Consider the following 13883-nt stretch of genomic DNA (forward strand, 5'->3'; position numbering starts at 1 on the left):
GCTAACAAAGGTAAACAGCAGTTTTCTCAATCCCTACTAATGAGTGTTATCTTGTTTCAGGACAATACCAGGTAAGCAGATGTGTCATTTTTTCTGGGATTTCACACAACCCAGGAAAAATAATTAATACATAATAGGCTTGGAGTGACAATATGAATCATAATAAAGCAGCCCGCCCCCTCCCCTTTTGACAGGTTGTGTGTGAGACTTCAACACAGCAGCAAACAGGCGCATCGAGGCCCCTCACACTCAGTTTTTACATATATGCTGTCAACGTTAACGCTGTCATCAAGATTGACACAATTACAATTTTTAACCCATCTGGAGCGCAGAATGCACGAACTTTGGACAAACGGTCCAAAATGCATTGACAGAGACATTTCAGGGATTTTGAGTCATTCTGCACTCCGGAACGGATTAATTGTGTAAAAAATTTTAATCACGTAATCGTGATGTCAGCATTGACATTAAGTTTAACCCTCAAACCAGAAAAGGATCTTTCTGTCTCTTCAGATTCACTTTGATGGGAGTGATTTCAGCCCTCAGTGATCACACTGATGTTTGGACAGAGCAGATAATGAGGTGAATGTTTGGGCACATTGGTAACAGTGAAACAGTTTATTAGTAACGTGGGATCGTTTGTGTTTGGAGTATGAACTGAGATTCCTGAAGCTCTTGTCACACTGGTCACAGCTGTAGTTTCCTTCCATGTGTGCACATTCATGAAAAATACGATGACCTGATTGTGAGAAGCTTTTGTCACAGTGTCTGCACTTAAATGGTTTCTCTCCTGTGTGGACTTGTTTGTGTGTTTTAAGCTGACCTGCAGTAATGAAGGATGACCCACACTGATCACAGACGTGCTTTTTAACCCCACTGTGAATCAGTTCATGGCGTTTTAATCTACTTGATGTGGTGAAGATTTTCCCACATTCTTTACAGTATTTCAGTTTGTCTCCAGTGTGTCTACGTTGATGTACTTTTAAGGTGTATTGGTGACTGAAAGTTTTTCCACAAAGGTCACAACGAAAGTCTTTCCCACCAACACAGTAATGACAGGGTTGAGAACTGGATCCATCTGTGTCGCTCTGCTTCTAAACAAAGACACAAAGACAGTGTAAGTCAGTCCTTCAACATTTTTATCCTGAACGTCGCCTGAAATAAAGAGCATCTCTGCAGACGTCCAATTACATTTTACTGTTTCAGTTAACACACTCAGTTTACTGGGCTGCAATAACTACAATACTACCACCATAATACTACAGTAATACTAAAATCATAACTGAAATGAAAATCTGAATAATCACTCAGAGCTGCTTTTCCATGCAGTAGAATTGCTAACATGCTAACACAATTTAATGAGCAGAGTTGTTCCAAACAGTCAGGCTAAAATGACAAGATAAAAATATAAATACATACCTCACAGTAACTGCACTTGTTGAGTCTCTTTCTGGTGTGGATCTGTTGGTGTTCTCTCAGGTAACGTGGAGATTTAAAAGTCTTCTCACACAGGTCACATTTATAAGGTCTCTCCTCAGTGTGGGTAAACATGTGTTGTTGTAACTTTGCATGTGTTGTAAGCTGTTTGCCACACTGATCACAGCAGTACACATCATGTCCGGTGTGAATGTGTAGGTGTCTATTTCGATTCCGCATATGGCTGAAAGTTTTTCCACAGATGTCACAGCTGTATGCCTTAATTCCAGAGTGGATGAGTTGGTGTTGTTTTAGAGCATCCTTCCAGGAAAAAGACTTTCCACACAAGTCACAGCTGAATGGTTTCTCTCCAGTGTGGATGACCTGATGAAGTTTTAGTGAAGCCTTCCTAGTAAACTCTTTTCCACATTCATCACAGCTGTATGTTTTCTCTCCCTTTCTTCTGTGAGGTTTGTCGGCCTCCTGAGAGCGCTGACTTCTCGCTCCATGTTGGTCCTGCAGTGACAGAGATACAAACAGAGGCAGTGAGTGAAATGCAGTCGTGGAACAAACTCAACCTTCAAACTCCTTCCATTAACACTAGTTTTAAACCTGAAGGTGGAGTGTGGCACCAAACACCTTAAATGTCTTTTATCCCCACCTGCTGGTAGTAGAAACACATTACATCCAACCTGGTGCTAAAAATAATTCATGACTGTTCAAACACTCTAAAATCATGCCAGTCCTTCCTGCTGTACACTAATATTAAGACTAGCATGCTAACACACTCAGAAAAGTAATAAATGTTTACCAGGTCTATACTTTTTTATATTTGCCGTTGCTGTTTCCTATTAGATATTTTTTTTATAATTTTCTAAATTATTAAATCCAATGTAACAGTTACTAGCTTGGTTGAGTGAAGGAGAACGTCAGAGTCGGATTGTAACCTGGGGAATTTTTTACTTTTAGTCCCTACATCCCTACATATCACATAGATATCTGTATTTTCTACAACTTACATTTACAAAACAGGCTTTTTACTTTTGGTTTAAGGCATTTGCGGGGAGATATTTCATCACTGCAGGCATCAAAAATCAAACCGATCTGAGCCTAAACAGTAACACATGAAAGCTAAGATGAAGATGAAAGAGGCAAAACTGTGTGACATAGTCAGGGGTTAAAATGGGCTGGTGGGGTCCCCCCCCACTTGCACAGCAATAAACAACTACAGGTGCTCATAAGGCAGCTGTTGTTGTGACACTGAATTCAATTGAAAATGTAATTAATACTACTACTAATAATAAAGAATAATAATTGCTTGTGACTTCTTAATGTTTTTCTAAATATAATTGAAAAATACATAGTATATAATAAAATACAACACAGTCATATAACAGGTTGGGAGCATCAGAGTTTTAGACGTGACTGATTATTTGGTGAAACTGTGATATTTTCCTCACCTTCTGTGTTGAGCTCATTGTTTCCTCTGTAGTGACTCAGCTGAGTCCAGATGGCTGAAAATGTTCCTCTGCTGCTCCGTCAGACTCTTCTCCTCCTGCTGATCAGCTGGGACACAAAACAGATCTTTGTTAGGCTCCACACTGCACTGAAGAGTCAAAGTGTCTCATATGTTCATCTGACAACACAAAGTACAAATTTCACTCTGATTGCTTGTAGAAATCTTGTGAGACGTGTTGTGCTGCAAAGTGAGGAAACTCTCTCACTCACTTATACTTCAGGAGGAACTTATATCTATCTATCTATCTATATATAATCTGTATATAACACAGCTGCTTTGACTGCAGCTGTGTTTGACACAGGAAGAAATTATTACATTCTTCATGATTATACTTTATTCTTTTTGGGGGAAGTGCAGCTTTAAACCTTCACATGATTCAAGTCAACCCAACAAATCAATCTGAACGATCACAGGTGGGAAAAACTTCTGTAGATAAAATGAAATAAAGCCCAACATTCAATCCACAACATGAAAAACATTCTTCTTCCAAATCACCAAGAGCTGCACATTAACCACCACAATATATTTTTATTCTCTGTGCTTTCAAATATGAACACTGTTTACTTTCATCTCTGTTTCATTAGTTTTTGTTAACATCTTCCTGTGCATCACTTTACAGCAGCCAGACTCATTAAAATGACACTTTGTAGGAGTTCACTTCCTCTCATGTGTTCATCCACAGCAGCTGGACAATAAAGTTTATTGTGACCCTGATACTGCAGCAGATCGCTCTCATCCATTTCCTGTTATCACTTCAAATAGAAATGAGGTTGTAGAGGTTTGGTGCAGGCAGAAAAACAGCTGCAGGGACAATGAAAAGACTTTTCTGCTCCAACTTCTCCCAGCATGCTGAGCTAATGATTAGTTGGTGTTTTTCTCCAAACACTCTCTCACTCTTCTCTCAACGTGTTCATAATAAACTGTGAACAGACACCGAGGAGAGCAGCAGAAGACCTCATTCAGGAGCTAAACTCAACATGAACTGAACTCACAGTAAAGTTAGCTCGGTGCTTACCTTTAGATGAGCCCACAAACCGAGAGAAACTCCGTGATGAAGCTGGAACTCTTTCCAAACACAGGAAACAGATCACGGAGCAGAGACCCACGTGGTTCACGCTGATCTCAGCTACGATCCAGGAGACAAGGGTGGGCAGATCGATGCAGATATCGATCCAAGCGTTGGTACTAGTTTATTCTCTTTGAATGAAGAAGCAGCTTTCTGTGCAAACACCTCCTCTCGTGGAACATACTCACTTTGCTCCGCCCTCTTCTTCTTCTTTATATCGTTTATTGGCGGTGGTCAAACAACAAAATTGTGAATTACCGCCACCATCTGGTGTGGAGTGTGAACTGGAACATCGACCCTCAAATTAGTGGTGTGCGAAACTGCAGATTTTGGTATCAGATACCAAGTAAATATGGGCCAGTATCGCTGATACCCATACGATACTTTTCAATAAATAAGGGGGATGCCTCATTGAATTGCTAAATCGCAATTAATTTTCATGAACTTAAGTGTTTTTTGTGATGTTTCCTAATTATACATAATTAGGAGAAATAATTTATTTATATTTAAATAAAAAAATGTTTTATTATTGTGGCGGCTCGTGGTCTGCGATGCCGCTGCAGGTGAGATGGACTCACCTTCACTGCATCTACAATGATGCCTCGCCGGCTTAAAACCTGTGCGCTGCTTGTGCTGTTGTTGTTTTTGGTGTTAATGTGTACAGCTGGCAGCAGGAGGGCTGCAGCCGTTGAATGTAGGTACTGTAGTACTGTTACAGCAACCGTGTGATCACTGTAAGGGTGGACAGCGCGCGGCTCGGGGTGAGCCGGAGGCTGGCGCGCCAGCGGGACCTGCCAAGCTGGAGACGGAGGTCGAGGTGTGTGGGGGTCCTGCCACGCCTGAAGGCGGCATGCTGCCCACTTCGGCACGCAGGCTGCATGGTCCTGCGTGCCGGCCGTCAGCTCAGCTGCCTGTAAGCCCCAGCTCACTTCCACTTCTGCGATGCCGCTGCAGGTTTGGTGGTGGTGATGTGTATGGCTGCAAGCAGGAGAGCTGAAGCCGTTGAATGTACTGTTACAGCAACCGTGTGATTATTGTAAGAATAAATGATGCAGCGAAGCATGAAAATGCCATCGGGTCTGCCGTGGTGGTGATCTTTTTTTTTTTTTTGATCTTAAGTGCACGCAAACCAGTAAACAAATTAAAACAAATACTGTTGATAAACTATAATACAAAAAATCACAATTAAAATTCTCAACAACAAAAACAAAAAAATATATACATTGTGGAGGTATGTAATAACGACAGGAGAGGTCGCAGTGTCTCAGTCACTCCAACTTTATTAACTGACTCTCAGAACATCACATATAGTAAGTGCCAAAATCTCCACCCCAGCACTTCCCTTCAACTTGGGTGTGAGTGGAGCCACCTGGTGGTCCGCCACGCATAAAACAAAACATAACTGCATAATGGGTTTTTTTCAATACAGACATACCCCAGCATTTCAGGAAACATAAACTCTGTATTTTCATAAACACTTTCTTTTCTCTTGTAAGATATGTCCAACCATTTTCCCTTTTAAACATGCTATTCTCAAAACTACAACTTAGCATTGGAAATACAACTTTTCCCTTTCCAAACAATTAGCTTCACAGATCAAGCCTTTTCGGTTTAATCACTTCCCTACCAGACCGGGTTCTAACCACACCTGGTGTATGGGGTGTGCTTGGCTCAGAAACAGTCTCTGTAGGAGTGGACTGGATCTGTTTTGCTTCGGTTTGAGTCTCTGTTTGCGGGATCGGCACAAGATGACTGCGGTTCCTTCTGATTGTCCCTTGGGGTCGACTGATGATGTATGATCGTGGAGTTGGGTGGACTGATGTCACTGTGCCCTGTACTTTTGCATCCATGATCCAGACTGGTTGCCCTGGCAACAATTTATCCAGTTCTCTTGTTCTATGTCTTTTGTTAAAACATTCGGTTTGTGTCAGCCTTTTCTCTCTCTCTGAATGACAAATCTGCTGAAAATCAGGCAGACAGGGCTGTAAGGTTGCAGGAAACATTGGCAAGATAGTACGAAGCCTGCGCCCCATGAGAAGTTGAGCCGGGCTGTAGCCATTCGCCAGTGCTGTTGTTCTGTATGCCAGCAATGCCTTGTATGGATCGCTAGCTTTTTTGAGGAGATTCTTGATGGTCTGGACGCCCCTCTCCGCCTCGCCGTTGCTCTGCGGGTACCTGGGACTACTGGTGACATGCTCAAAACAGTAGTCCTTTGCAAAGTCTCTCATTTCTTGACATGCAAATTGTGGGCCATTATCGGTAATCAATACTTCAGGTATTCCATGGCGTGCAAATATTGACTTTAAATGCACAATCACATTGGCTGAACGAGTTGGGCTGAGTTGAGCAATCTCGACATATCTCGAGAAATAATCTATTACCAACAGATAGTTTTTGTCTTTTAGTGTGAACAAATCAGCTCCTAAATTCTGCCATGGCCTCTCAGGTAAACGTGTGGGCATAAGAGGTTCCCTCACGTTAACTCTCAACTGTATGCACAGCCTGCACTTAAGGACAAGTTCACTGATCTGATTACTTAAGCCTGGCCACCACACTGCTTGTCGGGCACGTTCTCTACACTTAACTACCCCTTGGTGTCCCTCGTGTATTTTGTCCAAAACTGCATTTCGCATGTTTGCAGGTATGACCAACCTTGTGCCTCGCAGTAGTAGTCCATTGTGTACACTCAAAACTGCTCTTTCGGACCAGTAGTGTTTTACCACTCCCTGCAGCTGGTTCCTGTCCGGCCAGCCCTCTGCACAGAACTTCATGACTTGGGAACAGACGCTGTCAGACTGTAGCTGCTCACGGAGATCTGTAAGGTATTTGCTGCTAGTAGGAAGGCCCTCCAGCACTGCGTCAACGTAAATATCGGTGTCCTCCATAAGATCATTGTCTCTGGGCATCACGCTGCCTGCCAGCGGTAACCGTGACAGCGTGTCGGCTGTGGTGAGGCTTTTGCCTGGAATGTGCCTTATAGTGTAAGAATACCTCATTAAGCGCATGCGGAATCTCTGTATCTGCAGTGGAAGCAAATCCAAGGCTTGTCCTCCAAGTAGGCTCACAAGTGGCTTATGGTCAGTCTCAAGCTCAAAGTGTAGCCCTAGAATAAAGTCACTGAATCTTTCATAGGCCCAGGTGAGCGCCAGCGCTTCTTTTTCCAGCTGAGCATAGCGCTGCTCTGTGGCTGTCAATGATCGTGAGGCATACGCGACTGGTGACCACACGTCATTGTCTTTCTGTAGTAAAACTGCCCCCAACCCGTATGAAGAGGCATCTGCTGAGATCTTTTGGGGTTTGTTTGGGTTGTAAAGCTGTAGTACTGGTGCAGATGACAGTTCTTGTTTTAAACTGTTAAACGCGTTTTGTTGCTCGTGCCCCCAGTACCAAATGTTTTTAGTTGAAAGCAAGTCTCTCAGTGGTTTGTCTTTTTCGGAGAGGTTTGGGATGAATTTTCCCAGCTGATTCACCATTCCTAAGAAGCTCCTAAGCTCACTCACGGTGCTTGGCTCTTTCATATTCTGCACCGCACTAGTTTTGTCAGGGTCAGGACTCATGCCTTCAGATGACACAATGAATCCTAAGAATTTCACTGCTCTTTTGCCAAACTCACATTTTGACATGTTCAGGGTAACGCCCGCCTTCTCTGCACGGTCGAGGACAGCGTGGAGTCTCATGTCGTGCTCCTCTCTCGTGGATCCCCAGACCAGGATGTCGTCCATGTGGCACACGACTCCCGCGAGGCCGGCTGTCACTTCCGTCACCATCATGTTTTGGAAATGCTCCGGTGCACTGGAAATACCAAATGGCAAACAATTGAAATGGTACCTACCAAATGGCGTAATAAATGTGGTGAGGAGAGCAGATTCTTTGGACAGCGGTATTTGCCAAAAGCCCATGTTTGCATCGAGCTTGGAGAAATACTGCGCACCTGTGAGCATGCCTAGTGTTTGGTCTACAGAGGGAAGGATATATCTTTCACGACACACTGACTCATTTAATGGTGTCATGTCCACACAGAAACGGACTTTCTCTTTGTCCTTTTTGGGGGCTACGACCATGCCGCAACACCAGTCTGTGGGCTCTTCCACACGACTGATTACTCCCAACTGTTCCATCCTCTCCAGCTCTGTTTTGACTTTGCCCAGTAGTGGCAGTGGAACACGCCTTGGCACTTTCAGTGAATAAGGTTTAGCGTCAGGCTTCAGCTTAATCGTGTATGGTTTTTGAACAAGCCCAAGCCCATCACATAGTTTCGGGTACGCTTTCTTCACTGTCTCAAGGTCAACATTGTCCATTCGGCCAATTAGTTTCAGTCTCACAGAAGCTGTCCTGCTTAAGAGAGCTACACGCAGATTTCTGACTACATAGATTGTCTCTGTAGTGCTCCTGTCACTGTAGGAAATGTCTTCCTTTGTGGACCCAAGCACGGTCAGTGCTGCACCTCCTGGTCCATACAGTGGCTTTTCAGCTTTTTGCAAATGTTCATTTGGCTGCTTAATGTCTTTGAATGTCTCCTCTGAGATAGCTGTGACATCTGCCCCCGAGTCTAATTTAAGTGTCATGCTTTTGCCTCTCATGCAGATGTTAGCAAGCCACGGGTCTTCTCCTGAATCCAGTTCACCTAGGAAAAGTCCATCTGCACTGTTTGCCACCTCATGCACAGTTGTAGACCTACAAACTCTCCCGTAGTGTCCACGTTTCCCACAGTTGTGGCATTCTGCATTTTTAGCTGGGCACTGCTGGGTGCATCTGTGCTTTTCCACATTTAGAACATGTTTTTTTCTCTTGTTTTGTCATTTGTGGTTTTTGTGGCTTGAACTGCTTTTGCTCTCTGCTTCTGAATTTATTTGGCTGTGATTTTCTGACATGCACGGCATCCACGGCTGTTTTGCCAGTGCTGCTTTCACCTCTTAGGTCAGTTTGCTGTCTTTTTATTTCCTCAGATTGTCTTGCCATTGTGATAGCTTTAGTTAGGGTCAAATCTTTGTTGAGCTGCATTCTCTCTGACAGTGGTGAATCTTTAAGACCCACAACGAGCCTATCCCTCAAAAGTTCATCGTGAAGTTCACCATATTCACAGTTTTCAGCGAGAGTATTTAGAGCTGTTATGAAGGAGTCAACTGTTTCTGATGGCTGTTGTACTTGCTTATTAAACTTTGCTCTTTCATAAATCACATTCTTTCTGGGGACAAAATGTCTATCAAATGCGTTTCTGACTGCATCGTACTGCTGGCGCTGCCTGTCTGTTAGGTCAAGTCCCCTTAGCACGTCGTCAGCCTCGTCTCCCATGCAGTAAACTAATGTGTTCACTTGGTTAGCATCTGTTGAGCTGTTCAGATTACTTGCCATTCTAAAACGTTCGAAACGTCTGATCCACTTCTCCCATTCCTGGGGCTTTGCGAAGTCGAACGGTTCCGGTGGCTTGATGGTAAAAGTAGCCGCTGGTGGAGCTGCCATAACCGGGCCAGTTGCTACCAGTAGAGCTGCTGCTTGCTCCGTCATGTTTGTCGCTAGCCGATCGCCAAGCTGACTTTCTTTTCAATTTTCTCAGTTCACCGCTTAGAGCGAGTGCACTTCTGACACCATGTTGTGTTGGGCTCTTGAATAAAACTCCCCGCTCAAGCGATAACGTGGAGCAACAACCATCTTTATTTTAGCTTACTCTCGTGCTGATTACATACCACCATTTCCTGACTAGATGGTAAGTACTGCCGCCTAGTGGCGCATGATGTACATCAATATAGATTACACCACAAACGGTAAAACGACTGAACCTGGGAGGGAGAGAACAGGCAGAGGAAGGTCCATCCTGTGAACGAGGCTGGTGAAGGCGAGCAGGAAAGGCAGAAGAAGGCTCAAACGCCGGTGGTCCGGGGGTAGTCCTGGGGTAGTCCTGGGGGGAAAACCAGAGTCTGTCAACCCCATCGAAGCAGGGCGGCCACGGCGAGGGGCCTGGGCCGGCACTACATTACTGTCCAGAAGAACATGTGCAGGTTTAAGTCTGTCAACACACACAGTCTCCCTTGGATCCCCAAAATCCAAAACAAAATGTTTCTGGCCCGGTTCGATAACCCTGAATGGGCCGTCATACAGCGGCCGCAGCGGTGTCCTGTGGGCATCGTGCCTGACAAAAACAAACTTAGCAGTCTCTAAAGTCTTTGGAACAAAAGTGTCAGGCACGCAATGGTGCACCGGACCAGGAACCCGAAGCGAGTACAAAAGCGGGTTGAAAGATAGCACAGATGGATCGAAGCAGGGGGGAGGGTTCTCGGGCAAGAATTCTCCAGGCACGCGGAGGGGCTGACCAAACACTAGCTCAGCTGGGGAAGCGCCGAGATCCTCCTTAACAGCAGAGCGCAGCCTAAGCAAAACCCACGGGAGGCGGTCAACCCATTTGCCATCCTTTAAGGAGGCGCGAAAAGCAGCCTTAAGCGACCGGTGGAACCAGTAGCGGTTTTAGATACGGGCGACACGGGCGGTTGCATGCTGGCTTCGTCGTCGAGCCTTAGCATGTTCGCTACAGGGGTCACCAATGTGGGGGTATGTAATAACGACAGGAGAGGTCTCAGTGTCTCAGTCACTCCAACTTTATTAACTAACTCTCAGAACATCACATATAGTAAGCGCCAAAATCTCCACCCCAGCACTTCCCTTCAACTTGGGTATGAGTGGAGCCACCTGGTGGTCCGCCACAATATAATTAATATGTAAACAACTTAACAACCCCCAAAGTGTCTAAGTCACGTGACGTGTCAGTGCAACACCAAAACATAAAAGTCTGTCATAATCACTTCTTGGAGTTTGTCAGAATTAGTGGGCTTTTGTTTGTCCACCCGCCTCTTGAGTATTGAGCACAAATTATCAATGGGATTAGGATTCCAGGCCATGGACCCAAAATTTCAACGTTTTGGTCTCCGAGCCACTTAGTTATCACTTTTGCCTTATGGCACGACGCTCCATCGTGCTGGAAAATAATTCCAATAATTCTTCACCAAACCGTTGTTGGATTGTTGGAAGAAGTTTCTGTTGGAGGCTGTTTTAGTACCATTCTTTATTCATGGCTGTGTTTATGGGCAAAATTGTGAGTGAGCCCACTCCCTTGGATGAGAAGCAACCCCACACATGAATGGTCTCAGGATGCTTTACTGTTGGCCTGACACAGGACTGATGGTAGCGCTCACCTTTTCTTCTCCGGACAAGCATTTTTCCAGATGCCCCAAACAATCGGAAAGAGGCTTCATCTGAGAATATGACTTTGCCCCAGTCCTCAGCAGTCCATACACCATACTTTCTGCAGAAGATCAATCTGCCCCTGATGTTATTTTTTGGAGAGAAGTGGCTTCTTTGCTGCCCTTCTTGACACCAGGCCGTCTTCCAACAGTCTTCTCCTCACTGTACGTGCAGATGTGCTCACACCTGCCTGCTGCCATTCCTGAGCACGCTCTCCGATCACGCAGCTGAATCCTCTTTAGGAGATGATCCTGGTGCTTGCTGGACTTTCTTGGACGCCCTGAAGCCTTCATATCAAGAATTGAATGTCTTTCCTTGAAGTTCTTGATGATCCTATAAATTGTTGATTTAGATGCAATCTTAGTAGCCACAATATTCTCGCCTGTGAAGCCATTTTTATGCAACGCAATGATGGCTGCACGCGTTTCTTTGCAGGTTAACAATGGAAGAACAATGATTTCAAGCATCACCCCTTTAACATGTCAGGTCTGCCATTCTAACACAATCAGCCTGACATGATGATCTCCAGCCTTGTGCTCATCAACATTCTCACCTGAGTTAAGAAGACGATTACTGAAATGGTCTCAGCAGGTCCTTTAATGACAGCAATGAAGTGCAGTGGTAAGGGTTTTTTTGGGATTAAGTTCATTTTCATGGCAAAGAAGGACGATGCAATTCATCTGATCACTCTTCATAACATTCTGGAGTGTATGCAAAATGCTATTATAAAAACTTAAGCAGCAACTTTTCCAATTTCCAATATTTATGTAATTCTCACCAGGACTGTATACTCTTGAAGGAATCACATCCTGACTCACTATTGATCACATCTGGACGTTCACTCGGAGACTCTGCTTCAGTTTTAAATACACTGGGTGCCCCCATCAGCTCATTAAAGGGGGTACCCATGAAAACCATTCATGGTGTTTTCAAGAGAATTAAAATATTTTAGTCGGCTTTCTACAGTTTTACATTTCAGTTATTTCATATGAAATATGTCTGTTTAATGTGAGGTAGACGTGGACACTGACTTTGTTGCTCCTTGGCTGTTATGGTACAGTGCAGCTTTTTGAGTTTATTATCTAACACTTAATGAAAACACTTATTCAAAAAATATTTTTGTTTATAATTATTTGTTATTATATTTTGTTGTATATATATTTTTGCCAAATACAGTATGTTTTACACTTTCAGGTCTGGTCTCTGTTGTTGATTATGTTCTATAGATTTAAATAGCTTAGACTTTTATCTTTTGTATCACCACCTGGTAAATCAGTCCAACTGTAATCCAAGTGTGATTTTGGAGGAAAGACAGACAGTGTTTTTGTTTTTCAAATCAAATCACTTTTATTGTCACATCACATGTGCAGGTACACGGGTACATTACATGCGAGTGAAATTCTTGTGTGCGAGCTTCACAAGCAACAGAGTTGTGCAAAAATACAATAAAATAAAACAAGCAAAATATAAGGATGGCTAAATCTGAAAAAGGATGGCTAAATCTTTTCCTTGGATAAAGCTCGATGTCAAGCAAACAACTACGGGATACAACTGAAATACTTATTCACAGCATCTTAATTATATACGTAAAATAAGACAACCGAAACATGTCGAACCCCAGAAGCAGGTACTATTTAATATACAAAACCTGAGATACAGATGAAAGGCTGCTGAACACGGATGCACAGCAGACGAGGAGGAGCTCGGTGGATAGATTCATGTTTATATAACTGCTCGATCATATATTAAGTCAGAAGTAGGACTTCACTTTCCAAGGATCAGGTCTCCAGAGGAAACGCCTCACTCCAGCTGACAGAGGTGAACATTCAGGATGAGGGGAGATACCAGTGCCACACCAGCACCATCAGTGAAATGTTCATCATCCTGAATGTGGACGGTAACAAAACTCTTTTTAAAAAGAGAGGAAAGACTAAAGCTGCCACATATACAACCTACGCAAGAAATTGAACCACAAACAACATCTTGAACCCGTATTATTAACTAAATAATTATAATAGTCTGAGTTGTTACTACAATACCTAATCAGTGATGTGGTTATTCAGCATTGTCATTCCCAAATCATATGACCTCTGACCTTTGACTTATAGTTGTTAAAGTGTGTCAGAGGAATTCAGCTGAGAGCCAAAGGGACTTTCTGAGGTTTGAAGCCCCGAGGCCTGTCTGTGACACCAGGACTGATCCAGAGTCATTTTTATAACACTTCAAATACATAAAGAAAACATGACATGTTACATCACTAATCATTATCTGTATTTAGAAATGCTTTGTCAAAACACTAAGACAAATGTTATATTTTACTGTGGTCTGAGATTCAGATTCAATTTTCAGAAAAGGAAAATTGTGACAAGAAAATCTCTTTCTGACTTCTTTAGAAATATATTTTTCTTTTGTTTTTTTTATTCTTAGTTTTTTTTCCAGCTCAAGTCTGTAAAGTTAATCTCCAACAAGTAGGACAAAGGATCACCTGCAGCTCAGACGGGATCTACCCACAACCTGAGCTCACCTGGTCCACCAGCCCTTCATCCAGCATCACCAATAACAACACAACAACCCATCAAGCAGCAGCTTTACAGCATCAGCAGTTCTCTGATACTTCCAAACAGTGACATGGATCTATATTACATCTGT

The 13883-nt window shown here is 43.5% G+C and overlaps 1 protein-coding gene across 2 annotated transcripts in view; it reads right to left on the reverse strand.

Annotated features, from left to right (window-relative positions):
* Nucleotides 1-13883, reverse strand: part of LOC148101548 (uncharacterized) — a 206784-nt gene that overhangs the window by 167738 nt on the left and 25163 nt on the right. Inside the window, exons 4-5 of one of the 2 annotated variants that reach the window (XM_087846380.1) lie at nucleotides 1689-1932; nucleotides 1420-1604 (exon numbers count right to left, since the gene is read on the reverse strand). In XM_087846380.1, the coding sequence (XP_087702506.1) occupies nucleotides 1420-1604; nucleotides 1689-1932 (429 nt within the window). Of the gene's footprint in view, nucleotides 1-1419; nucleotides 1933-13883 lie in introns of both variants that reach the window. The other variant, XM_087846383.1, reaches the window with a different exon arrangement.

The sequence above is a fragment of the Neolamprologus brichardi genome, chromosome 9 (assembly GCF_056152115.1).
Source record: "Neolamprologus brichardi isolate AB-2024 chromosome 9, ASM5615211v1, whole genome shotgun sequence".
Taxonomy (NCBI): Eukaryota; Metazoa; Chordata; class Actinopteri; order Cichliformes; family Cichlidae; genus Neolamprologus; species Neolamprologus brichardi.